General features: G+C 44.0%; 1 protein-coding gene across 2 annotated transcripts; it reads right to left on the bottom strand.

Annotated features, from left to right (window-relative positions):
* Positions 1-77: 77 nt before the first annotated feature.
* Positions 78-27,282, bottom strand: DNAJC18 (DnaJ heat shock protein family (Hsp40) member C18). 2 transcript variants are annotated; one of them, XM_008691529.2, is made up of 8 exons: positions 26,940-27,282; positions 25,050-25,236; positions 17,335-17,480; positions 15,125-15,310; positions 13,420-13,529; positions 12,346-12,455; positions 9,981-10,153; positions 78-721 (listed from the first exon to the last, which is right to left on the bottom strand). In XM_008691529.2, exons 1-8 carry the CDS (start codon positions 26,977-26,979, stop codon positions 678-680), a joined length of 996 nt encoding a protein of 331 aa, XP_008689751.1. In that variant the 5' UTR covers positions 26,980-27,282; the 3' UTR covers positions 78-677. The 2 variants fall into 2 exon arrangements, with proteins under 2 accessions (XP_008689751.1, XP_008689750.1); XM_008691528.2 differs by lacking the exon at positions 78-721 and adding an exon at positions 4,819-5,182 and having other exon boundaries at positions 26,940-27,071.
* Between the last annotated feature and the right edge of the window lie 480 nt (positions 27,283-27,762).

Here is a 27,762-nt window from a genome sequence, read left to right as displayed (position 1 = left end):
GTTGTGAGTTCGAGCCTCATGCTGAGTATAGAGATTGCTTGAATAAACTTAAAAAAAAAAAAGAAGAAGAAGCTATTGCATTTTTTAAAAGATTTATTTTATTTATTTGAGAGAGAGAGAGCAGGGCGGAGGGGCAAAGGGCGAGGGAGAGAGAAACACAAGCAGACTCAGGGCTGAGTGCAGAGCTGACGCAGGGCTCGCTCTCATAATCTGGAGATCAGACCTGAGCCAAAATCAATAGTCCGATGCTCAACCAACTGTGCCCCCCAGGCGCCCCGAAGCTATTGCAGTTTTTAACAGAAAAAGTGGCTGGTGCTCTTGGAGTCAGATGGTGTCAGAGGAGATGAAGAGAGTAGTTGGATTTCGGCTGTTCAGGAGGTCAACCTGATAGGACTTAAGGAAGGAGGGGATATGGGGAAAAGGGAGCAAGGTGTTCTGGTTGTCTGCTGCTGCAAACAAACTACCACAAAATGTCAGGACTTAAAACAGTAACATTATTGTCATTTGCTCACGATTCTGCAGTTTGAACAGGGCTTGGTGGGACAGCTCATTTTCGTCCTGCCCGTCGGCTTGGGTGGCCTGCGCAGGTCGGCTTGGATTTTACGTCTGGGTTCTCAGTCCTTGCTGCCAGCCTGGCTGTTTGGTTCTCCTCCGCATGGCTTCTCCGTGTGGTTCGCCTAGTGCTCCGGGGTGGTTGGACTTACATGGCAGCTGGCGTTCCCTAAGTGCAAAAGTGGAAGCTGCTGATTCTGCCATATTCTATTGGTTAAAGATCAGAGGCCAGTCCAGGTTAGAAAGGGGGCCACACAAGGTCACAAATATTACGTGTGGTCTTTTAGGGGATACCCACTGAGGTCTACCATGCAAAGTTTCCTAGCTTTCTGACTTTCACACTTGGACGGATGGTGGTGCTATGTACTGAATTGGGAGCACTGAGTGTTGCTTCCCTCTTCTGTTAAAAAAAAAAAAATTTAACCGCATTCTGTAAGAAGGGTGATTATATTTCAAGTCTCTCTTCCTCAGAGTTGCTTTCATCGAAGCCTCATACTGGATTGAATTCCTCTGTTATAGGTCCCCAAGGTTTCCTTGGTTTCCCCTCTGACATTCATCCCACTGGGGAGCACTGTCTAAAGTTAGCTTCCCCCTCAGATGTGAACTCCAGGAGCCCGTGGTGCTGGGTCTCACTTATTCCCCAACCCCATCCCCAAATCCAGCCCACCTGACACATAGTAAGTACCTCATCTTTGATGAATTGAATCTCATCTCCATCTTTTTCGAAATGAAAGGTATTATTATGAACCACGTACCGTATTTTTAAAGTCTTTTATTTATTTATTTATTTTAGTTATCTCTCCACCCAACCTGGGGCTCGAGCTCATGGCCTTGAGATCAAAAGTCATATGTTCTTCCGGCTGAGTCAGCCAGGTGTCCCCCATGTACTGTATATTTAAACCAAGACATTCCTAAACATGGGTCATTGGGAACAAGGCCATTGAGGAACTGAGATAACACCTGATTTTCAGATGCTAAGTAGCTTAGCTCTACGCAGGCTGTAATATGCTGCAGCTGCTGTTGTTACCTGATAGAAAAGAACTACGAATTGGTGATGCCACCAGTTTTCTGTTGTTTTAAACACCAACAATTCCAGGGATGGATTTGGGAAGGCTGGAGCCGAGGAGAGACACTAGGCCTCCTCCAGTCCCAAGTGGTTCCAAGGGAGTGAGGCAGTATGCGGTGCTCAGGGGTGACGTGACCAAGGGTAAAAGAACAAAGGAAAATTACAGACACATTCTTTTTATATAAAATCGTTTAATTTCTTTCTAAAATACACTCAATCCAGATGCAATGGATCAGGTGACCAGAGTTTTCAGGATTCGTGTTCCCCCAGGAGCTGATTCCACCTGTGTCAAACCTGGCTCTGGTCACAGAACATTCACATCTTTAATTCCAAATACCGAGTGTGATGCAAATGATGTAATCAATACCGAACACATGGATATATAGTTACTCGGTGGTCACTGCACGAGGTATCAACAACGCAGGCTCAAAAAATGTGATGTAGAGTAACTTGGCCCTTTCCAAAAATAAATATATTAGAACACTAAGCTTATACCATAAATGAGTCCAAAATAAATACTAATTAAGAGCCAGCTTCTGTGAGGAACAGAGCATGCAGAGACAACGAACTAGCAAGTGTGGCTGGTTGCAACAGAAAACTTCTGGAATCCCAACAGTGCCTCCTCACAAAGCCAGTCCTGAGCGCGAGGATGAAAATGAGAACAACAGAAGGCTTGGCCGGGCTGCTGGATCCTGTGTTCCACTGGGGTTTGGAGTTCAGTGTGATTTCTAATAGTTTCCAACAGAAAGCACAGCAATGGCATTTTCTTACTGGTCACTTGTCCCAAGCTGGGAGGCCTGGAGCTAATCAAGGAAGTTCAGTTTTTCTGGTTTGAACAGATGAACCCCTAGGTTGCTAGCGTGGGACATGGATTCCTTGAAGCTGCGGTGTCCTCGGTGTGAGAAGGTTTCCCCCCTCCCCTCCTCACTGCGGACCAGGCGGCGCAGAGAGTGCTTTCACTCTGATGAATGGGAGCTTCCGCTTGAGCCGCTAGCCCTCCTTCTGAGCCCCACTCCCACGTCACACCTCTCCACTCTGCATTAATGCTCACGGAAACGTAGAGAGCGACACGGCAAAACAGCAAGAAGAAGCCTCACCTAAAGAGTTTGTACGTAATCGGGATACCTTCCAAAAGATGTAGGCAAGAGGAAGACGCTTATTTTACCAGCATGCAGACAACCCATCTAAAATAGAACCCGGGACACTACAGCGTAGCCATATTCTGGACCGTACCAAGTAGATTCAACTATTCTTCAACGAAGGCAGATACCATTCTACTGAGAGGAAAGCCAGGTGTGTTGTAGTCTCTTAGGCAATAAATACAACAGTACCATCAGTGCTACGAAGACAGACAAGAGACCTGAGGTTTAACGAAGTTAGGTTTACCTCTATTTAATATCGTCACAGATAACTCATCTCCGCCATAAATCCACGTCAAGTCAATTTAATCATGGCCCATTTTTTTCTAGCAGAGACTGGAATTGGGGAGAGGAGAGTTTTGATTTTTGTTGTGTATAGGGAATCTTTCCATAAGCCTATATGGCTCACAGGCATATTTTATAGTGTAAATCCCCTCAGTTATTCAGACAGGATCAAGGATGTCCCCCAAACCAGGAAGATAGACCTAGTTGAGCAGCAAAATCTGGCTATTCCTGGAGCTGCTCCCCTCCCCACAGCTGAGCAGGTGTCCCCTACCAGCCACCAAAGATCCACCCTTCACCTCTGACCCATCTCCTGACCCTGTGGAATGTCCATGTTGAACCATGCTAGACACGTCTGCCTAATTCATGGCTATGCCTCTGAAAGGACAAACTCTACTTCGGAAATCAGTTTTGATATAGGAACTTTCCTTCTCTCCTGAAGAAAACATGGAGTGTAGACCACGGGCACCTATTGACCTTCCAGGTTCTGATTCATGATGATCTAGGCAGCTCAATCCTGGCAGTTCACCTAGACAAGAGGGCCCAGAACCATGGGGCCTAGGCAGTAACTTACCTCTTCCTTGTCACCAGTGGGAATGGCTGCCTGCCTTTGAGGGACCTCTTGTTTTGTATACAGAATTGTTATAGAGAGGGTCTTGCTTCCTCAAGGCTGGGGAGGAAGGTGGCTAGAGTGAACTCAGGACTGCCATAAAAAGGATACAGGGTCATAGGGTCACAAGGTCAGGGCCGACCAGAGCATCCTGGGAAAGATTATGCCTTACCAATCTGGCCAGCACCACCAGAGAAAAGGGAATGACCTCACACTTTCTACGTGATGATCAGCTTACCACCTAGCTCTGCCATTACCAGTTGTATGACTGGATCAACAATTCAGCCTCTCTGGGCCAATGTTCTCTTTCATAAACCAAGGGGTACCATGTCTCCTTCACAGAGTTGTGTGGAGGCTAAAGTAAGAAAATCTACATGAGGGCTCCTGCTTCATACTAGGCACTCAAAAAATGTTGACCATGTGAAAAGGCATCTCATACCGCAAACCATGGGGCACTGGGTTAAAGACAGGGACAGCTGGGACCAACACCGACCTCCAAAGCAAGGGAAAGAGGGTCTCTCCCCTCCAGCTCTAGGCTTGAGCAACCAGCCTGGTTGGTTGGCAATGCCTGCTCTTGGGTCTGACCACTGTACTTCTGTGGGGTGTCGGGACTCCGGTCAAGTGTGAAGGAAATGGCAAAAACCCACCCATACTCTCCAGGTTCTGCGACGGACCGGGGAGCCGGCGCCGAAAAGTTGAGGCTCAGTCTTGCGTTTTACCTTCATCCCCGGATCCCCGCTCTCTGCTGCTGGCCTTTCTGTGCAACTATTTCTTTCACCCAGTGGCTTTTACTTTCTGGACCCTCTACAAGAGAGAGAGTTAAGGACGTAAAAGAAACTCAAATCAGGCAGTTTGCTAATGCCAGTAACTCTGAACAGAGATAGGCAAATGGAAAACTGTAATAGCTTACATTTTCCACATTTCCCTTAAAAAATGCAAAGTTGGGCGGGCACCTGTTCCAAGGGCTGAATGCTGGGGGCCACGATGACTCACAGGAAGGGAGAGGTATCATTCTTGGTGTACGCTGTAAACAACTAATATGAAGCTGCTTTGGCTACGCCTAGGAATGACTCGTATCGAGACTTAACTGAAGAAGGGAAGGACGAAGAAAATCTGCTCTGGGATGCCTGAACTACAATCCTAGTCAGCGAGGCATGGAGCAGGGGGGCTGCATCAAACGCTTTGCCTTTAATTCAATTCAGATGAACTGTTCATGGTCCCTGGAGCCAATCCCCGGGAAGGATTCTGTGATGACAAGTCTGGCTCCATGCTCAAGTGCCTTCAGCTCTGCCCACCAAAGTTAGCAAGTTGTAAAATGTCATTTCCTAATTTTGTATTATAAAATGGAATTAGGAACATAAATAGTAACAAGTAGCAAACCCCAACCCTGTGTAGGACTAGCATCCTCTCAGCCACCTCTGCGCAGGCCAATAAGTTTGGAAAGTTTTTCACAGTTTTCAAGTTTCAGCGACTCTGCCTTCTGTTTCAGTCGTTCGTCTCTGTATAATCCTGCCAAATTTGTCAATTCCGACTCTGAAAAATAAAAGACGTAACCCATTCATCAAGAGAGTTCAGCTCCTTTGTTTTGTTTCAGTATTTCTGGAATCAAGGCTCCTTTTACTTTCATGCTTTTCCTTTTAATTAAATTTAAGAAACGCTTACTCATTTATTCGAGGAACGCGAATCCGGCAGCTACGCTACACCAGGTGCCGAGGATTAAAGGCCACCTGTGGTCCCGGAGTCCTACAGTATCCGTGCTCTATTATAAAAGCACTGGACTTAGTTCTTATCAATAGAACATTTGGCACCAGACTTAGGAAACGTGCACGCGTGCAGTAAGAGGAGACTCCGTTTCATGGCCTTCGTACGAATGGCATTCAGATGGCAGTTGGGAGAGAATGGAGTCCAGTCGCCTGTTCCTGTCATCTGAAACAAAGACAGCTGCTCCATTCTGTCCCCTGCGTTGCTGGATCATAACTCAGACATGCTAACTGACACAGAGCCTCCCTCCGGTGGGTAGGCCTTCTATAGAAGGCCAGGCTGCTGGCAGCTTTCTTCGTTCCCTCACCACATGTGGGGTCCCTAACTCAAAGGCCAAAGGCAGCTGGGCTCTTTTAAAAGTGAAATCATCTGGATCCGGTGACCTTTGTCTCCTTGACTAAATGAATTTCATTTTCTCTTCATGGTGGAGAAGGTCATTCTATTTTTAACCAGAATATAATCTCTGCCGTCTTTCCCGACTCAACGGCGGTTTGGCTGCTCTATTTTTCATTCTTTTGTCAACTTTCAGAGACATTCTTAGGAAGGAAAGCCTGAAAAGCAACCCCCAGAGACGTGTTGTGTATTAACAGGATGGCACGCTTGGATGGGCTGTGTGGCTTCTGAAAGCCTCCGACAGTAGGCAGCTACTCAGTGTTTAAAGGACCATACTTGTGAAAATGCTATTTTAATCATTTTGAAATATGTCTATCCGTTCTTAATCATCCTGCCAACAGATTTTGTTTTTCTTGCTGGAACGAGAGGCACCTGTCTGATTAATCAGCAAACTGACTGGAAACAGGAATTAATACTTAGCCAGGGGGAACAATGGGCACTGGTTTCTGAATAAGTTTCTATCAACACAAAACACTGTCTGGCATTTCTGCTCACAATGATTCTATTTACACCAAGTAAGGCCCAAAGTGCAGATTAAGTGCAGGACTCCAGGGTGAGGGGTGGCCATGCATGAAAACCCTCCCTCCACAATGGCAGCGCGGAGCCCGGGCCCGAACCCGGCAGCGGCTTGGCAAGCAGCGTGTCTCCTGGGCCCCACAGAACAATGTGCTCTCACTGGCTGGCGCGGGTGCCCGCAGTGCCTGCTGGCCGGGGCTTGCCTTGGCACCGTCCTCCTTGCAGGCGATGGGGCTTCCTGAGGACCGTGAGCCACACCCGGATGACAGCCCTCCCCTCCCGGGGCCTGCCCACCGCACCAGCTCCATTTCTCCGGCTTCTCTGGCATGTGGGAAATCTGTTCAGGAGGCCTCCATGCCTTTGGTCCTCTGGAATCAATCACAGTTACGCCCACATGTGGGCCAGATTCTGTGGCTTTGCTTTTCCTTGCAATGATTTCCTTAGGTTTTTTGTTTTCTGAGCTTATCTCAATGCCTCATAGCCTGACATCTCATTCTAGAAAAAATGAAGGGCTAGTTTTCTATATTGAAGTCCACTCTAACAAGCTGATGAAGGATAAGTGCACTTAGATGGATGCTTTTCTCAACATATCACATAGCTTTTCATGAAGTTCGTTAAAACCAGGTTTCAGTGCTCCAGAGGTTGAGGCCCCTGCTCCAGATCAATGACTTCGCAACAATGTCAGTGTTTCAAGGAACCACGCCCCAAATGCCCACCACCATGCTTGGAGAAACTTCTCTCCAAACTGCCAGTGAATGCCTTTGCCCTTCCATGAGTAAAAGGTCAACCCAATTAATATGTTATTTTTGACATATTTTGACTGTTAATATTCAGTGACTTCTACGTAAAAAAAAAAAAGAAAAAAAATCCTTGGAAGGATTTTTCTTCTTTACAAAATGTTTCCCTTGCCCCGCATGCCTGTGTGATAGATGGACAGAGCATTCAGCCTTCCAGGTAAGCTGAACCAGGCAAACTGCCAAAGAAGCAAGTCCCAGAGGCCCTCCAAAGAGCCCTCTGCACTCTGGTGGTGTGGAAGACCACAGTGGATCCCAGCCACCCTCAGGATCCAGCCCCATGAGACAGCACTGTATCCAGTCCAGCAAGACCACACAAGGCCTGGACTCCACATGTGCCAGACCCCGGGCTAAGCATTATACCCACACCATCTTCTATGACCTGTACAGCATCTCTAGGAGCAAGTGCGTTTTATCCCCATTTCGAAGTCTGGGCTTCTACCCACTGTGCTACCCTGCTCCAGGGCATGGAAAGAAGTGCTCCTCGGCCAGGCGGGGCCGGGATCTCAGCTCAGCTCTGCCAGGCTGGGAGGCAGATCCTGCCTGTACTTTTGTCCATCCCAGCCCGGTGGCGTGGCCCCTTCGCCTGGCATTGGCTTGCTTATCTAGATGCAGCTGCGGGGGAATAAACAGGGCCATCAGTGTTCATAGTAGGGGTTACTCGTGGAAGTTCACTCGGATTAAGCATTCTAAGGGAAAACAGAGAAGAGAAATGGACAAAAGATTAAAAAAGACAATGGCTAACTTTGCTAAACACGGTTTCCATTTGGTATTTTGCCAAGAGTGAACTTTGTTCTCAAGTGGATTTATTTTTACAACCTCCAAGTGCTAAATTTAACCTCGTTGGCTGCACTTGCTGCTGGATCTGGAGGGCAGATGCTGCTCATTCTCAAATGGCATTTGGGTCGTGTGGAGAGTCTGGACAGCCACCATCCTTAAATGCCAGAAATAGACTTTTAAGGGGTGTGTGCTGATAACCCCCTCTTTGGAACTTGTGGGTACATGCATCATGCTTACTCATCGGATTTTTATTTATATCTAGAGAGTACCAAAGCCCTGAAACTAGGCCTCATGGAGATGGGGAGAAGAAGCCTAAAAGCCATTTTCGATGTAATCCTTACCGTGAGCTCTTTGCATAGTTCCAGCTGGGGAGTGTATGTGGGCGGGTGGGTGTTAGAAGAATGTGAAATGCAGATTTTCATCCAGTTCTTGCAGAAAGCAACAAATTCAAAACCTTCCCAGGGTGGAATACAATGGCGACTTTTAGGACACACACTGTGGCCTCCACCTGATTTAGATCCATGTATAAAATGCCTTTCTGTCAAAAGCCTTTTCTTGATCCAGAATTCTTTCCTGATTTTTGAAACTTGCAACAACTAGTTTAACACGAGGTAGGGTACTTCCTGACCTCCTCAGTTTTTTTTCAGTATTTATTTTTCAATAAATTTTAAAAAGCAACTTTCTCCTGCTTAATTTCCCCTTACGTCTCAGAATCATTGCCCATCAAGCTCCGAATGCACCTGAGAGTGGAGGTGGGCTCTGCCCTATCGGAGTGGAGCGCAGAGCCAAGGTCCCTAAGGGCTAGAGTAAGGATGCTAACCCTGCTCTGGGATTCTTAATCCTCAAACATTTTCATTATTTTCCAGGCCTGAGAATCCTCTCTTCCAAGGACATTTGTCGAGCACCTGTTCTGAAGCAAGGACTGTGCCAGGCTCCTGGGACACGAGATTGGTAAGACATGGCTCTTATCGTCAGAGGGCCCACAGTCCAGCAGGGAGACCGACGCGTACCTACAGAGAGCCAACACTGAGAGCATACTGTGTCAGCAGCACGAACAGAGTGTTTTAAGAACACATAGGAAGGACAGATTAACTTGGGGGTGGGGCTGGGATGCATGATGGGTCAGCAAGGGCTTAGCAGCCCTGTGACTGAAGAGCTAATTTTATCAGGCACTGTTAGACATTTAATAATATCCAGTTATACCATTTAAAAAATGAGTTAGTTTGCTTTTTAAAAATTAAAGCCACGTTTCATTAGATGCAGTTATTAAGGGTGTGGGGGGGCACACAGGTGTGCACCCGTGTGTGTATGTGTGGAATTCGAGTGGGCTGAAAAATGAACCTGTTGGCTGAGAGGCAGGGCTACCCTTGCTATCAGCACTCCCCATTAATACTCAACTGGTAAGCCAACTGGTGGACACTGACACCCCCACTGTCTCCTGAGAGGGGACAGAGTGGGAGGCCTGCTTCAACCCACCCTTACCGAAGGGGCAGATCCAGGGAGGGTCACTTTCAATCTAGGTGGCCCCAGCTGGCTACAGCTGACTTTTGGTCTGGCCCCAAAAATTAGGCTGGATGATAGCTTCCCGTAGGGATTGTGGAATGAGGAAACTGGACCAGTCCAGCTAGCACTGACAACTTACAGAGGAAGCTTGTGATGTAGAAAGGGGACAATAACTAGTGGGATTGTGGAAGCCAGGAGAGTGACCAGGAGGGTAGCAACCAAAACCAACCAGGGCAAAACCAGGTTATGAAGGAGGAAAGCTTGAAGAAGCAAAGGAAGGCAGCTGGCAGAAAGGAGAGTGGGGCAGACGGGCAGAGAGAAGTAGACACTCAGAGACAGCCAGACAGATAGGCAGCTAGTGCTAAGTGCTAGCTGCCTAAGTTCGTAAGGTTTCCAAATTCTGGCCACATGCATCCTGTCAGTGAACTTCACTTTTTTTGTGGTGTCCCAAATGGGCCTCTGTCCTGTCTCTGATCACATAAACATGTGCCACTCAAACAAGGAGAGAGGAAGGATTGGGAAGCTGGGGACGCCTCAGGTTGGAAGCATGACCGCCAGTTAAAGACCCTTTTAGAACATCTTACTTTGTTGTTTCTCCTTCCAACAACTCGTCTGGACGTAATCAATGTAATCCTTCTCTATCGTCTTCTCCAGGTCGCGGAGAGATGCGCCTCTGTAGGCCTTCTCGAAGTTTTTATCCACAAAGTAAGGCACCTGCAGGTTCTGCGTTTCTCTAGAGATGGTGTAGCCCAAGGTCCTGAGACAGGGAGACAGAGGCTCAGGTAAGCTGGTTATATTTGGCAATCTCACTCTTAGCACTGGCTGCACAGAGAGCATGACCATAATCCCCTCTTCATAGGGCAGAGGCAAGCACCACTGTCTAATACACCTAACGTTTATCATTTCTCCAGCAAAGTAGTAACTGTAATGTCATCATTATGTGAGTGTATTCATATGGTGAATTCAGCCTCAGTATAGTTACTTTATTTTCTGCAAGGATTCACCTCTCTTACATTGCTTTCTGTGCTAAAAGTTGAGTGCTTAATGCTTAAAAAATGCTGTACATTGTGTAGGACCTGGCGTGGTACCCGGCACAGAGCAGGCTATTGGTAAATGTTGGGCGAATGACCTGATTGTTATGGCAAACTATTCACAAATAACCAGATAACTTACACCAACCTAGCATCCATTTTTAGGACAGGAAAGTACTTCACATACAGCTGCTAGGTGAGAACTGCAAAGACATCAGACAAAAGATCTCAGTGATGCTTCTGCACTAACTCTTGGGGCTCTAATATATCCAGTGGTATGTGGTGCTCAGAAACGTCAGTAGGTCTGGGGTAACTAAATACTAACCATAAGGAAGTACAGAAGGCAGCTCAAATTCAAGTTAAAACAAGATGATAGCAATGTGCAAAATCCAGGCTAGTTTTATTCAAATTAGACAAATTTCATCCTGACTGAGTTAATGTTTTCCCAGCTTTCTCCTTTGATCTCTCCACTTAAACATCTTGCTGGATGTCTTAGGGTTCAGGCCATGACTGCTTCCACCTCCATCTGGGAAGGTGTTAGCAGGGAAAGTTCCTCTCTGCCCCCCTGGCTGGGCAAGAAAGGAGGAAGAAGTAGCAGATGGAGAAACATGGGAAGTTGGGAAATAGAGGGAATAAGGCCAGAGTGACCTGACAGTAATAGCCCCTCTCTGAGACTCAGCTTTCCTTTCCGTAAAATGAAGATACTGATCTAGAATATGGTCTTCAGTCTACAGTGATCTCTAGCAAAGACTCTTCCTGATACGTACTGACCCGTGGGTTCCACATTTTGTAAGGTTTTTAAATTTTTTTTTAAGATTTTATTTTTAAGTAACCTCTACACCCAATGTGGGGCTTGAACTCACAACCCCGAGATTAAGAGCTGCATGCTCTACCGACTGAGCCAGCCAGGTCCCCCCATGTTGTAAGGTTTTTGTCTGCTAAACTATAATGAGTAATGACTCATTTCCCATCTAATAATTAATGCAGTGAGGTGCCTGGGTGGTTCAGTCAGTTAAGCATCTGACTCTGTATTCTTTTCTTTTCTTTTTTTTTTTAGCATCTGACTCTTGATTTCAGATCAGGTCTTGATCTCAGGGTGGTGAGTTCAAGCCCCATGCTGGGCTCCGTGCTGGGTGTGGAGCCGACTTAAAAAAAAAAAATTAATCCAGTGATCCTCAGACTATGAACCAGAGTTATCTGGAGAGCTTATTAAAACTCAGATTGCTAGTTCTCATCCTCAGAGTTTCTGATTCAGTAGTATGCAGTGAGGCTTAAGAGTTTGCATCTCTAACATGTTGCCAGTTGATGATGTTGGTTTGGGGTCAAAACTTTGAAAACTGAATTACTTGAAATAATTAATTGAAGAAATAAAGAAATTCCTATCAGAGCTCATAATTTGCATGCAATGCAAACATTACAATGAATTTCTATATTTTTCGGCAAAAGCAAAGAAATGTGATACTACGGTTTGACTGTGTAGCCTCATCATGAATGAATGACCCATTCTTGCAACTACTTAAATTGAAAATAATCACTGGATCTCAGGTACTATGTTCCCGACCCAGAGGGGTCCAGTGATCCGATCACAAGCTCAGTAGGGTACATTCTAAAGCTAATGTGATATGATAAGGATTTAATCTGAAACTGGAGTTAGTCTATTCATCCTTCAGAAACCAGTCGCTGCTGTTCTGCAGCTGGTCAGATGGTGTCGCTGTAGAACAAAATAATCCAAGTCCCGAGCACACAGGAAACTGCCTACAGTAACAGTCTCTGCATTATTACTATCTAGCTGTTCCTTTAAACAAAAAAAAATCAGTGTTTTCTACAAAGATGAAATGAAATGTTAGCAGCACCAAAAAAATGTTAAAGTCTTTTACCCTCCAAATGGTTAAGAAAGAATTATAAATATTTGACTTACGATTTATAGAATAGACTATATGGGGGATTCGCAGCCAGCAGCTGAGTAATGACAGATATAATCACAATCACAAGAACTGGAAGTAACTGAATAAATGCAGAATACGTAGTCTGAAAAAGAAAAAAAATATTTGGCGTAAGTGTTCTTCATCAATATAAAGCTTACAGAAAATAGGATAGTTTTCCAAAAGAAAATACAAATTACTGCAATGTACTGCACAAAGCCCAAAGCTTTCCTGGGAAGGCTGTTCTCTTTGCAGAGAAGACTGAAGGAGACCTACCCAAAACCTGTATTGACACCCAGTAATTCTCATGCAGCCCACTTTTCTAAGACCAATGAAGCAGGCGACTCTGGGTGAGTCTGCCCAGACTGTGACTCTCATGGGGCCATGTTAGTATTATGCAGCTCTGTTGGGAATGGACTGGGAGACAGCTAACCCTAGTAGGGAAAATCACTTCTCCCTCCCAGGAATCTGGAATTGAGACTCATGACTGTTCACTACTGGGCAGTCACCTGAAGAAAGGACACATACTCTCACGCAGTGTGGATTGGCTCTTGGTAAGAGAAAGCAGAGCAAGGGAGGCTGCTTAGAATAAAGCAGATGCAGAAAGGCGGGAAAGGTGGAGACAATCTGGCTGCAAAGAGTCATGGAAAGATAGCTGCATGGGTGCCTGACTGCACCTTGGTTTCTGGTTCCCGTCTGTCCCGAGGCCCATGTGTGCTTCCTGCCCTTGGCCTTCATGAGACTCCCTAGATTCCTTACTTTAAACTCCCTTTGGTTCTGAATATTTTGAAGGGGGTTCCTATTTTGTGCAGGGAAGAAAACCTTGATCAAGACAGCCCCACAGGGGAACTGATTTCCTGGAACAGCCACCGAAGAACGGGAGGGGAAGGAGGCCATTTTGGCCTATTTGGGCCGATGATCCACCTCTTCCCACCACTGCCTCTGCTTGCCTAAAACACGTTTTAACAACATAACTCAAGTTGAACTTCCAAAACCTGATCATAGACACTGTACAAGTCAGCTCAGTACAAGTGTGGATGAGCAGCAGGTCGGCTGTCCCCCCTTGGTACCTGAGGCTTTTCTTCTTCTTCTTCCTTCCGTGTCTGCATCCGCTCATGTCGGTGCCGCCGGCGGTAGTAGTGGCTATCATCTGTCACATTTGAAAACATATGAATGTTTCCTGGGAAAGAAAGAAGAACCTAGTATGAGATATGGTAAACACTCTTTCCTTGCTTTTTCCAAGGTCCTTGTTCCCAGCTAGGTTCTCTGACGGCAGAGTATTGTCCCATTTGACTCAGTAGAAAAATAAAACAGTAGGTAAGCAAGTGAACCAGGTGTAGATGGAATGTGCTTAGTTCTCCTTATTTTATTTAAATAGTCCTTTGTAACTAGTGGGTGAGAGAACCCCAAAAGGCTAGTAAAGAAAAAGCATTTGGGCCACGAATCCTGTCTGACATGCTCTTGTCTGCTTTCTTGCCCAGTATCAGATTATGTCACTAGCATCTTCCTTCCTTCCTCCTTCCTTCCCTCTTTCTTCCTTTCTCTCTCTCTCTTTCTTTTTCTTTCTTTGCTCCACACCCAGCATGGAGTCCAACATGGGGCCCAAACTCAGAAACCTGAGATCAAGACCTGAGCTGAGATCAAGAGTTGGATGCCCAACTGACTAAGCCACCCAGACACCCCAACACTAGTATCTTTTTTTTTTTTTAAAGATTTTATTTATTTATTTGACAGAGAGAGAGCCAGTGAGAGAGGGACCACAAGCAGGGGGAGTGGGAGAGGAAGAAGCAGGCTCCCAGCGGAGGAGCCTGATGCGGGGCTCGATCCCAGAACGCCGGGATCACGCCCTGAGGCTAAGGCAGACGCTTAACGACTGAGCCACCCAGGCGCCCCACCAACACTAGTATCTTTAACAGCAACTCATAAAATTCAGTTTACTTCCTGGGCATTTAATTATCCCAACATCCAACTCTCTGGGGGAGAATTTTCTAACTTTTATCTTTATATAGTTACTATTTTGCAATAATGATAATAGGCATCTTGCTACTTATTTATAAAGCACTTTAAAATATCTAATCCTCACAGCAGCCCTGTGAAGTAGATATTATCAGTCCCATTTCTCAGGTGAGGAAACAGGATCAGAGAGACCAAATGATTTGGTTAAAATCATGCATAGCTGGAGGCTGGACACTTGCCTCAAACCCTCGCTCATCTGATTCCAAATTCTTTTTTTTTCTTTTTTTAAAGATTTTATTGGGGCGCCTGGGTGGCTCAGTTGGTTAAGCATCTGCCTTCGGCTCAGGGCGTGATCCCAGAGTCCTGGGATCGAGTCCCACATCAGGCTCCTCCACTGGGAGCTTGCTTCTTCCTCTCCCACTCCCCCTCCCTGTTTTCCCTCTCTTGCTGGCTGTCTCTCTCTCCGTCAAATAAATAAATACAATCTTTAAAAAAAAATAAAGATTTTATTTATTTATTTGACAATGAGAGAGGTACAAGCAGGGGGAGTGGCAGGCAAGGGAGAGGGAGAAACAGGCTCCCCACTGAGCAGGGAGCCCAACGTGGGGCATGATCTCAGGACCCCGGGATCATGACCCAAGCCAAAGGCAGACGCTTAACTGACTGAGCCACCCAGGCACCCTGATTCCATATTCTTGCTGTTTTCCCCATACCATGGTCCCTCTACTAAGATCCTCAAAGAGGAGCTAGCTGAGATACAGAAATAGAGAGAGAGACAGAGATATATAAATTTTTCAGCTATCATTTTGAAATACTCACCTGTAGGAAAATGTCCTCCAAAGAAGACATTGAATAGCTCTTCTGGAGTGATGTCAGCTTCGAAGTCCCTGTAATAATTATAAGGTCTGCCTCGAGGGGCCGTGAAAGTCACCTGTTCATCTCCATATTCATCATAGCGGAGTCGCTTGTCAGGATTGCTCAGGACGGCAAAGGCATTTCCTATTGCTGCAACCAAAACCAAAAAGTACCTGAGTACACAGTCTTTGCTGGAGCTGAGGGTGATGCAGGAAGCAGCAAGGAAGAGCCCAGAGCTGGCGGCTGCTGGGTGACTTCACAGGGGCCTAAGGAAAGGTGCTTGGGCCTAGAAAGTTCACCAGAATTCTTGCCCTGGACATTTTCCATGATCTAGTTTGATAAGCCAGAAGCAAGATAAACTGGACTCAAGATAAACTAAGAGCTACTTTCATTCATCAACTATGTGTCCTTATTTCCCTTGAGAGCAATTAGTTTATGGCTGGAAACAGTTCATACATAAGCAGCTGTGTTCTAACTGGAAGTCTGAAACAATCTCTTCAATAAAATAATCAGTCAAATTGATTGCTTGGCTAAAAGCAAAGTCCTCACTAGTCACAGTCACGTTTCAGCTTACTTTAGAAAGTGGGCTTTAGAAATTAAGAAACCTATCTCCAGTGCCTCAATGACAGATCAAAGACTGGATAGATTACACATGCTTCCCATCACCTCTTCTCCCTGTGCACAAATGTGCAAATGTTGTCCAATTAAAATTCATTTAAACATGCAATCAGTGCCACTAATCAAAGAAACCTTGAAAAGAAATCTTTAAGGCATCCCCATCCCCTGCCTCTAATTCAGCCAACACTATGAGAAACACAGTCAGGAAGAGCATTTCTTTATGATTCTGCTAGCGAGGGAATTATATTGAATGTTTACAGCAATAAAACAGCTAAGTAGAAAAAACAAACAAAAAAGGCTAAATAGTTGCTTCAACATCACATCCCTTGAAATCTGGCCAATTTCTCATAGAAATGGCATTAGTCTGTGAGATACTTTATGTATAGGTAAGAAGTATAAAGGTATAAAGAGAATGTGGGTTATCTAGTTGTTTCCTTGTAGAAACTGGGGAGAACAAGATTCACAATGGCACAGCAACAAAGGCAGATTGTCCTTTGAGATAAATGTTGACTTTTAAAATATTCTCAGAGCTATCATTTTTTTACTTTTTCTTTAGAAAAATTCCAAATCTACAGAAAAGTTGAAAAAAAATAGCAAATAAACTCATGTATACCCTGTTTGATTCATCAACTGTTAGTATTTTGCCACATTGCTCCCCTCAACTCTCCATACTTATCTAAATAAGTACATACACGTAGTATGGGTGTATTTCTTTTGCTGAACCATTTGAAAGTAGGCTGCAGATATGGCATGTCATCCCTAAATATTTCAGCCACTGTCTCCTAGAAGAGTCTCCTCCATGATCACAATACCATTATCATAGCTAAGGAAATTAACATCAATCCATGCAATTCATGCAAGGTTCATGTATTGTATGTACTTTTATATCCCTTTAGTTTCTTTTCCTCTAGAACGGTCTCCCTGCCTTTTCTGCTTTTCATTATATTGACCTGTTTGAAGAGCAGGTCAGTGTTCTTTGTAGAATGTCCCATATTTTGATGGTCTCCTCACAATTAGATTCAGGTCGAACATTTTGGCAAGAATACCACACAGGTGCCATATAATGTGAGGTGGGTCCAGTATTGGTGACGGTAAGTTAGATCCCTGGGTTAAAGTGGTGACAGCTAGATGTCTCCCTTATAAAGCAAATTTTCCCCTTTGTAATCAGTAGGTATTCTGGGGGATAAGCCCTGACAATCACGTGAATAGCCTATTCAACAAAAACCTATCACCTGGCACTTTTAGCATCCATTGATAATTCTTGCCTGAATCAACGGCTTCACTGGGGGTAAAGCTCTTAAGTAAGATTTTGATTTATGTCTCAGATCTAAGAAGGTGCCATTACAGAAAAACCAAAACCAATTTTTTTCCAAAAGAAATTAAGGTAAGTGAATGAAGACAGGAGGGAGCTATGCTGATAATCACTATTTAAGAGGTACGGCAGGAAAGAAAGGCCCTACTTGTGGCCTTAGAAAATGATGACAGGGGAGGCTGAAAACAACTTGTGGCCAAACTTGACGAGAAGGGCAGAATGAAGCATTAATTCAGGATCAGACCTTTGAAAGCATCAGTTGCTCCAGGAGCACAATTCTTGTCAGGGTGAAATTTCAGGGCGAGTTTTCGGTAAGCTTTCTTAAGCTCTTCATCACTGGCATTTCGAGAAACTCCCAGAATTTCATAGTAATTTCTGCATTTCTTGATCCTAAAAACACACATCAGAAGCATGTATGTCTACAAAGTCCCCTTTTGTACAACTAACTGTAAAATAGTATGTTTACATTTTACATTTACATCTGATCCTCCAATCTGTGAGCCCCAAAACAAACCTAAAAGAAAATTGGTGAACACATTAACGAAACTTTCAAACTGATTAACAAGGTCCTCCTCCCACCAAGAGCTTAATGCCTTTCAAGTATTTTTACATCCAATATTTTATTCTTCCTGTATCCCTACAAGTGGGTAGAACACACATGCTGATCCTTACATCGAGGTGCAGACTAAGGCCCTGAGAGTTCAACCGCAGGACGGCAAAGTCAGAAGAAACCTAATCACCCTAGTGATTTCTCTCTCTCTCATTTTCCTTATGGCTACCTTTCAAAATTTTGTTTTAAAAAGTTAAGATAGGGACTCCTGGTGGCTCAGTCAGTTAAGCATCTGCCTTCAGCTCAGGTCATGATCTCAGGGTCCTGGGATCGAGTCCCGCATCGGGCTCTCTGCTCAGCGGGGAGTCTCCTTCTCCCTCTCCTTCTGTGTGGTCTCTCACTCCCTCTCCCCCCCAAATAAATAAGTAAACCTAAAAAAAATTTTTTTAAGTTAATATATACACACACGGTAGAAGAAAAATATCCGACGATACTAAACTATATACAGCAAAAAAACTTCCTGTTTCCCTATTCCCTGTCCCCCAATCTCCCACCCTAAGGACAACCACTGTTAGAAGTTTTCTGTGAATCCTGTGTATATGTATAAACACCTCTCCATTTTTTTTTTACCTAAATAGGAGCATATTGTAATCATCTTTATATATCCCTTTAAAAAAAAACAAACAGAAGTTTATCTTAGATATGGATCGATAACATACAGAGATGAGTACAGAATAATGGTTTAGACTAGAGTGGCAGTTCTGGACTTTATGACCTCAGAAATTTCTTATACTCTTAAAAATTACTTAAGTCCCCAGAAGAGTTTTTGTTCATGTGAGTTATATCTATCAATATTTACCATACTAGAAATGAAAACAAGAAATTTTAAAAGAGTGATGATAGATACATATCAGGTAGCCTCTCAAAAATTCCACTGTACAATCATGAGAGAATGAGAGCGAAAAAGGCAAATAATGTGTTTGTATTATTATGAAAATTATTTAAAACTTGCAGACCCCCAAGGGTTTTCGGGTTCCCAAACTACACTCTGAGAAATGTTATCCTAGAGCATGAACTCTGGGGCCAAAATGCCTTGGTTAGGATCTTATCTTGCTGTGTACTTAACCTCTGTGCCTTAATGTTATCTTCTGAAATGGGCTAATAATTTCAACTACATTTCACAAGCTGTTATCATTTAAATGAAGTATTCATCAAAGTGCTTGATAGCATGTGACACTCCGTAAGTACTGGCTAGTCTATATCTGTCATTCTTTTCAAAAGCTGCATTGCTTCTATGGATTACATTTATTACATCTTATGGATTATATCTATCCTCCACTGATAGGCACTTACAGAATATCTCCGGTCTTTTGCCACTGCACAATCCAGTTAGGCAGAGAGAGGCCCAGAGTCTTGCTCAGGAGTTCAAAGTAAGTCAGTAACATAGGCTGGACTGTAAAGCAGGGTCTTCAATGTCAGTCATGGTCCTTCCCCAAGAGCTGCCCATGGGGATCCTTTGGATCCCCAGCCCAGTTTCCAATCCCTGCTTCCATGGCAGATACTCGTCTGCCTCTTTCTTTTGTATCAATTTGTTATTTAAGAACAGTTTTCTTGAGCTACAATTCATATATCACAAAGTTCACTCTTTTAAAATGCACAATTCATTGATTTTTTAAAAAGTATATTCATAGAGTTGTGCACCCATCATCACTATTTAATTCCAGAACATCTTCATTACCCCAGAAGGAAACCCCATACTCATTGGCAGTTATTCCTCATTTTACTTCCCAACCCCTGCCAACCAATAAATGTACTTTCTGTCTCTATAAATTTGCCATTCTGGACATTTCATATAAAAGGAATTATGCACTATGTGGACTTTTGTGTCTGGCTTCTTTGACTAGCGTAATGTTCACGGCTCATTCATGTTGTAGCATGGATCAGTACTTCATTCCTTTTATTACCAAGACGCATTCATTGTATGGATAGTCCCCATTTTGTTTATCCATTCCTCAGTTAATGGACATGCAGGTTGTTTCCATTTGGGGGGTATTATGGATAATTCTGTACGAACGTTCATGTACAAGTTTTTGTGTGGAAGTATGTTTTTATTTCTCTTGGTATATACCTGGGACTGACTGCTACGTCATGTGCCATGTTTAAGCTTCTGAGGAACTGGCATTCTGTTTTCCAAACTGGCCACACTGTTTTCCATTCCTACGAGCAATATATAAGGTTCCCATTTCTCTACATTCTTATCTACACTTGCTATTGTCCATCTTTTTGATTATTGCCATCCTAGTGGGTGTGAGCTGGTGTGGTATCTCACTGCGGCTTTGGTTTGTATTTCCCTAATGACTCATGAGACTGAGCAACTTTTCATGTGCTTATTGGCCATCTGTAAATCTTTTTTTTTTTTTTTGTAAGAGCCATTTGTATATATTCTTTGGAGGGATGCCTATCAGATCCTTTGCCCATTTTTCAATTGGACTATTTGTCTTTTTACTGTTGAGATGTAAGAGTACTTTATATGTTCTAGATATAAGTCCCTTATCAGATACTTAATTTGAAAACATTTTCTTCTGTACTGTGGATTGATTTTTCACTTTCTTGGTGGTATCTTTGGAATGCAAAAGCTTTAAATTTTCATGAAATCCAATTTGCCTATTTTTTCTTTTGTCATTTGTGCTTTGGGTGTCATGACATGAAGACGTACATTTATGTTTTCTTCTGAGAGTTTTATAGTTGTATTTCTTACATTTAGGCCTTACGTTAGGTCTTTGAGTTAACTTTTGTCTTTGTGTGAAAAAGGAGTCTAAGTGCATTGTTTTGCATGCGGATATCCAGTTGTCTCAACAAATTTATTGAAGACAATTCTTTCTCCTATTAAATTGCCTTGGCACTTTTTTTTTTTTTTTTAAAGTAAGCTCTATACCCAGTGTAGGGCTTGAACTCATGACCCCGAGATCAAGAGTCGCATGCTCCACAGACTAAGCCAGCTAGGCACCCCCGCCTTTGCACTCTTGTCAAAAAGTCAGTTGACTGGGGGTGTCTGGGTGGCTCGGTTGGTGGATGTCTGACTCTTTTTTTTTTTTTTTAAGATTTTATTTATTTGAGAGGGAGGGAGGGGCAGAGGGAGGGAGAGAGAGAGAGAAGAGAAACAGACTCCACGCTGAGTGTGGAGCCCGAAGCTGGGCTCAATCTTAGGACCCTGAGATCAAGACCTGAGCGGAGATCAAGAGTCAGACACCCTGGAACATGTGGGTGTTCAGTGGGTGGCCCAGGTCTGACTCTTAGGTCATGATCTCAGGATCATGAGTTCAAGCCCTGAGTTGGGCTCCATGCTGGGAGTGGAGTCTATGTTCAAAAAAATCAATTGACCATAAATATAAAGGCTTACTTCTGGACTCTCAAGTCTATTCTCTTGATCTACATGTCTATCCTATGCTAGTCCACACTGTCTTCATAACTGTTGCTTTATTATAAGTTTTCAAATTGGGAAATGTGAGTCCTCCAGCTTTGTTCTTTTTCAAGACTGCTCTGGCTATTCTGGGTCCCTTGTATTACCATATAAATTTTAGGATTGGCTTGTCAATTTCTGCAAAAAAGGCAGTGAGGAATTTGATAGGGATATGTCAAATCTATTGATCGATTTGAGTAGTATTACCATTATTTCCAATATTAAGCCTTAATAAAATAAGCCTTTCCAATATTTAGCTCCATGAACACAGGCAATCTTCCCATTTCTTTAGACCTTTAATTTGAAGTTTTGTAGTTTTCAATGTACATCTTACGCTTCTCTTGTTAAATTTACTCCCAAGCATTCTATACTTTTTTGATGGTGTTATAAATGAAATTGTTTTCTTTTCCATTTTTGGATTGTTCATTGCTAGGGTACAGAAAAACAATGATTTTTGTATACTGATCTTGTATTTTGCAACTTTGTTGAGCTCATTTATTAGTTCTTTTTTTTTTTTAAGATTTTATTTATTCATTTGAGAGAGAGAGAACAAGCACAAACAGGGGGAGGCAGAGGGAGAAGCAGACCCCCCACGAAGTAGGGAGCCTGACATGACTCGGGGCTCGATTCCAGGACCGTGGGATCATGACCTGAGCCGAAGGCAGACGTCCAACCAACTGAGCCACCCAGATGGCCCTCGTTTATTCTAACAGTGTGTGTATGTGTGTGTTCCTTAGGATTTTTTTAAATAAAGATTTTATATATTTGAGAGAGAGAGTGAGAGAGAGAGGGCACAAGTTCAGGGGGAGCGGCAGGCAGAGGGAGAAACAGACTCCCCGCTGAGCAGGGAGCCTGTCCTAGGGCTCGATCCCAGGACCAAGGGATAACAACCCGAGCAGAAGGCAGACACTTAACTGATTGAGCCACCCAGGTGCCTCTATTCCTTAGGATTTTCTATATTATATCATATCATCTATGAATACAGTTTTACTTCTTTTCAATCTGGATGACTTCTTTTTTTAAATTTTTTCATTTTTTTAAAAGATTTACTTAGATTTACTTAGAGAGAGAGCACGCACGCGTGCACATACACACAAAGCGGGGGAAGGGGCAGAGGGAGAGGGAGAGGGAGAGAATCTCAAGCAGACTCCCTGCTGCTTGCGGAGCCAGAATGTGGAGCTTGATCTCGAGACCCTGAGATCATAACCTGAGCTGAAACCAAGAGTCTGAAGCTCAACTGACTGAGTCATCCAGGCACCCCCAATCTGGATGACTTCTGTATTTCTTTTTTCTTGCCTAAATGCCCTGGCTGGAGCTTTTAGTACAATGGTGAATAGAAGTGGCTAGAGTGAACATACTTGTCTTTTTCTTGATCTTGGAAAGCATCCAGTTGTTCACCATTAAGTATAACGATGTTAGCTGTGGGTTTTTTGTAGATGGCCTTATCAGCTGAGGAGGCTCTCTTCTACTCCTATTATGCTGAGTATTGTTATCATGAAACAGTGTTCGATTTTGTCAAATGCTTTTTCTGCACCTATTAAAATGATCATGTGGCCAAGGTATATAATCTTTTTTTTAAAAGATTTATTTTTTTTATTTGAGAGAGAGAGAAGGCACAGAATTGGGGGGAGTGGCAGAGGGAGAAGGAGAGGAGCAGACTCCCTGCTGAGCATGGAGTCGGATGCAGGGCTCGATCTCACAGACCCAAAATCATGACCTGAGCCAAAACCAAGAGTCAGATGCTTAACCAACTGAGCCATCCAGGTGCCCCAAGGTATATAATCCTTTTTATATGTTTTTATATGTTGCTAGAATCTATATCCCTAAGGGATATTGATTGACAGTTTAGTTTTCTTATGTCTTTGTCTGGTTTTAGTTATAGGATAATATTGGCCCCACAGAATGAGTTGGGAAGTGCTCCCCTCTCTTGTATATTCTGTAATAGTTTATGAAGGATTAGTTAATTCTTCAAACATTTGGTAGAATTTACCAGTGAAGCCTTCTGGGCGTAGGTTTTTCTTTGTGGGAAATTTAAAAAAATTTTTATTTAAATTCAATTAATTAACATATAGTGTATCATTAGTTTCAGAGGTAGAGGTCAGTGATTTATCATTTGCATATCGCACCCAGTGCTCATTACATCATGTACCCTCCTTAATGCCCGTCTCCCAGTTACCCCATCCCCCCACCCCCCTCCAGTAACCCTCAGTTTGTTTCCTATAGTTAAAAGTCTCTTATGGTTTGTCTCCCTCTCTGATTTTGTCTTATTTTATTTTCCCCTCCCTTCCGCTATGACCCTCTGTTTTGTTTCCTTTTTTTTTTTTTAAGATTTTATTTTATTAATTTGACAGAGAGAGAGGCAGCGAGAGAGGGAACACAAGCAGGAGGAGTGGGAGAGGGAGAAGCAGGCTTCCCACTGAGCAGGGAGCCCGATGCAGGGCTCGATCCCAGAACGCTGGGATCACGACCTGAGCCAAAGGCAGACGCTTAACGGCTGAGCCACCAGGAGCCTCTCTCTGTTTTGTTTCTTAATTCCACATATGAGTGAAATCATATGATAATTGTCTTTCTCTGACTGACTTATTTTGCTTAGCATAATACCCTCTAGTTCCATACATGTCGTGGTAAATGGCAAGATTTCATTTTTTGATGTCTGAGTAATATTCCACTGTGTGTATGTATATATATATATATATATATAAAGAAGATATAGTGGTGTATGTATGTACATAAATATACATATATACATATACATATATATCAGCATTTGCATTCATCTGTCGATGGACATCTATGCTCTTTTGATAATTTGGCTATTGTGGACATTGCTGCTGTAAACATTGGGGTGCAGGTGCCCCTCCAGATCACTACGTTTGTATCCTTTGGGTAAATACCTAGTAGTGCAATTGCTGGGTCATAGGGTGAAATTTTTTTATCATTAATTCAATGTCTGTATTTGTGGTAGGTCCGTATTATTTCCTAGTTTGTACCTTTCTACAAATTTGTCTGTTTCATCTAGGTTACCTAATTTGTTGGTATACAATTGTTCATAGTATCCTTTTAAAATCTTTATTATCATTGTAAGATTGGTAGTGATGTCCCTCTTTTATTCCTGATTTTAGTTGAGTCTTCTCTCTTTTTCTTGGTTAGCCTAATTAAAGGTTTGTCAATTTTGTTATTTTCAAAAAAAACCAACTTTTGATTTTGTTGATTTTCTGTTGTTTTTCTAACCTCTATTTCATTTATTTCCACCGTATATTATTTCCTTCATTTTGCTTGCTTGGATTTAATGTACTCTTTTTGCTCTTCTTTTTCTAGTTTGTTAAGGTGGAAGATTAGGTTACTGCTCTGAGATTTTTAAACATATATTTACATATATAAACATTTACTGTTATAAATGTCCTTCTAAGTATTGCTTTAGCTGCCTCCTATACATTTTGGTATGTTGTGTTTTCATTTTCATTCATCTCCAAGTATTTTCTAATTTTTCTTATGATTTCTTCTGTGACCTATTTGTTATTTTAGGAATATATTGTTTAATTTCCACATATTTGTGAATTTCCTAAATTTGCTTCCGTTGTCAATATCAGAGAACATACACTGTATGATTTTAATCCTTTTAAATTTATTGACACTTGTATTGCGGCCTAACATCTGATCTGTCCCGGAGAATGTTTCATGTGTATTCTGCTGTTGTTGGCTAGACTGCCGCATAGATGTCTGTTTCGTCTAGCTGGTTTTCCCCGCCTCTCCTACACAGAAGGAGCAGAGTTACCTCAGATTACACCCTAACACTCCACTTCCACCTAGTCTTGCCTCTGAAGCCAAGAAGCCATTGTGCTTCCATAATAATAATAATAAAAGTACCAATCGCAGTCAATGCTTATGTGACACATTCTGCCAGGAACTCTACATTAAAATCACCCACTGAATCCCACCGCAGACTCACCTCTGTACCCCAAGCAGCTGTTCCTCAGTGTAAGTGGCACTCCCCTCACCCTGTCGGGTTGGATTCCACTCATGCTCAGACTTCTTTTCCTTTTGCACTTTCATGCAGTTACAGCACCCGCAGGGGTCATGACTTTCAGGAGGTCTGTCTTCTGGGTATTTGTTTCTTCTAACTGCATCAATGTAAGCTGCAAAGCAACAGCCCCTCCGTTAGGCCTCAGTCTGATCTGCAGTCAGCTCTGCTACCTGCCCTCGCTATCTGGGAGGCTGCCTGAGGCCGTGAGTGTGAGGGCCAAACTACTGACATCGTACTGACTTTTAAGCATCCACATAAAACTGAACAAACACCTTCCTTGAGAAAACAATATAGTAAATACAGAGGCAACCATGAAAAACTTATAATACTAGAAACATGAAGCAGAATAATGTCCACCATACCCAACAGTGGTCATTCAGCAAATAATTTTGAATCAGAGCCAGAAAAGGGGTTTAAGAGGCATCTACTCAATACCTTGCCTTTCAAGAGGTGTCTACCTTTAGTGCAGGGCAGGGGGGAAGCCTATTTTTCTGTGACCCCTGGTCAGAAGTGACATTGCTCATAAAATAATTTGTCGTCGTTGTTGCCATGCCTCCCACCACTAAGATTTAAAGTAGGGGTGAATTCAGTTCTTTTAAGCTAGCGGTTATAGAACAACACACTTGGCTAGATAGATCAAGGAAATGTACAGATAAGACCTTTTTCTGACCACAAAGAGGTTAGTTTAAATAGTTTAAAGGGAGAAGACTCAATTCACCGTAACACCTGGAGAACGTAAAGACGAGCGTAGCAATCCCGTCAAAGAAGGCAGAGGACTCAGGTCCTGTCTGGAGGATCTGGGAACGGCTTTAAAAATGTCTTTCTCCTGCCTAAAATCCCTTAGTGACTACCCACTGCTCCTTGTCCAAATTTCTTATCATAGGCTCAGCACCCTCCTCCCTCACCACAAGCTCTTTTGCAGCTATGCTCTGGCCACACCAAACGCCTTTCAGATCAGCAAAGTGTTCACTTTTCTCTGTGCCTTTGCACATGCTGTTTCCTCTGCTTGCACCATTCTTCAAGTCAGCCTGAATAACTCCAAGGCATCCTTCATGTCATCATATGTCACACTTTCTTCCTGAGGCCTCCTCTGACACCCAGGCCGTCAGTGTGCCTCCCAAACCTAAGACCTGCTGTGTAGCTCAGGACTTAGTGGCTCTCCCTCTCGCAATTGTCTGTTTACCTGTCTAACTCCCTCAATGCACTGAGAGTTTTTGTGACAGGGGCCCAAGTCTGTCAGATCCCTGCTGCACGATCAGCATAATGCAGGGTACATAATAGGTATTGAATCAATACTCTTTTCTTGACTGCAGGATGGAAAAGCCCGGCCTATTGGTCCTGATGCGGGCTGCAGGAACACGACCAAATGGAGACAGAGTCAGGCGGCCTAGTTGGGCAGAGCGAGGATAGGGGCCGGGAAAGCAAGCTGTAGGAATCCGCATCACCCTGCTGACCTCCCAGCCACCCTGGCACAGGCGGGGCCTGACCACCGCGGGCCCTACGCTGGGCAGGGGCGGAGGCGGGGTGGTGCTGGGGGCCGAAGGCAAAAAAGTCATCACGGGTGACTCTGAGCTCCTGGCCGGTTCCTTAGCTTAGGCAGCGTTCCTGATTTCCAGATCCCGGCCCCTGCCCGGGGCGGGGAAGGGTGGGGGGAGGGGGTTCCCCACCAAATTCGGAACCCTACTCAGGCTCAGCATCTCTTCATAGGCCTCCATCCTTCACCTCAGGCCCAGGATCTCAGCCCTCAGGAATCTCAAGGGGCCCCATCCCTTTCCCGACTCTGCCCTGTCCCAGCCTCCGGCAAGGACCTGGTACCTTCGGTCCAGCGCTCCCCGCTGCCCAGAGTCGCAGCCATATCCGTTCCCAGTCAGCAGGTCTGCGGAGCCTCCCCGGCGCCCGAGGCTGAAAGGGACCGGGCAAGAGGCGCGGGGAATGCTGGTCATTGTAGTCCAACTCACAGGAGCCGCGGGACATTGGACTACAACTCCCTGCAGGCTCCGCGCGAGGGGCTGTGGGAATTGTAGCTGTGTACGGGGTTCGACCAGTGGAAGCGAGGTCTGTGGATGTTTGCTGCTGGTGGTTGACTGCTGGGCGACTGCGGATCACACTTTTCCTCTTCTGTAGAGTGGGGATAGTGGCTTTGGCCTCACCTAACACTGGGGGCGTTGAGGGAGGCGCGATAAGATCCTCCCTGGAAAAGATTTTGCAAACTAGCCTAGAGGGTCACAGTATTACTATTCATCTCAAGGATGTCCTTTTAAAATATATGCTAATGCCCGTTCTGTGCAAAGTGTGTGTTAGGTCCTGGAGATTGAGAGATGGGTTTTGGGGATGCGAACCCAATCCTGAGATTTTAAGAACCAAGAAAACAGAAAAGTGAGGTAGATTTATGTAGTTAGAGGGCAGTCTGGATATGCCCCTCTTCGTGCATCTGCTCTGGCACAGCATCATTAGAGGGACCTTAGGGTTCAGGGGTAGAGAAGGAAGAAAGGGGCAGGCGTTGGAGCCAGCATTAAAGTCCCTATCTTTGCTGTTCTTTATCCTTCCTCTATCCCATCCTACTCCAAGGCACCTCTGGGACTTTTCTCTTCTGTTCCGCCCCAGTAGTTTCCGTGGCCCATTCCCCTGTTTTCTGAAG

Source organism: Ursus maritimus, unplaced genomic scaffold, assembly GCF_017311325.1.
Source record: "Ursus maritimus isolate PB19 unplaced genomic scaffold, ASM1731132v1 scaffold_5, whole genome shotgun sequence".
Lineage (NCBI taxonomy): Eukaryota > Metazoa > Chordata > Mammalia > Carnivora > Ursidae > Ursus > Ursus maritimus.
Note: the sequence above shows the minus strand (reverse complement) of the source record. Positions and strands in the feature narration are given on the sequence as shown.

Coding starts and splice junctions, on each gene's coding strand:
- DNAJC18 (XM_008691528.2), bottom strand. CDS start 26,979: ATGGCTGCGACTCTGGGCAGCGGGGAGCGCTGGACCGAAG. Junction 15,311..17,334: donor AGCAACTGATGCTTTCAAAG/GTCTGATCCTGA, acceptor TTTTGGTTGCAG/CAATAGGAAATGCCTTTGCC. Junction 5,183..9,980: donor TTGGAAGGAGAAACAACAAA/GTAAGATGTTCT, acceptor TTTATTTTTCAG/AGTCGGAATTGACAAATTTG.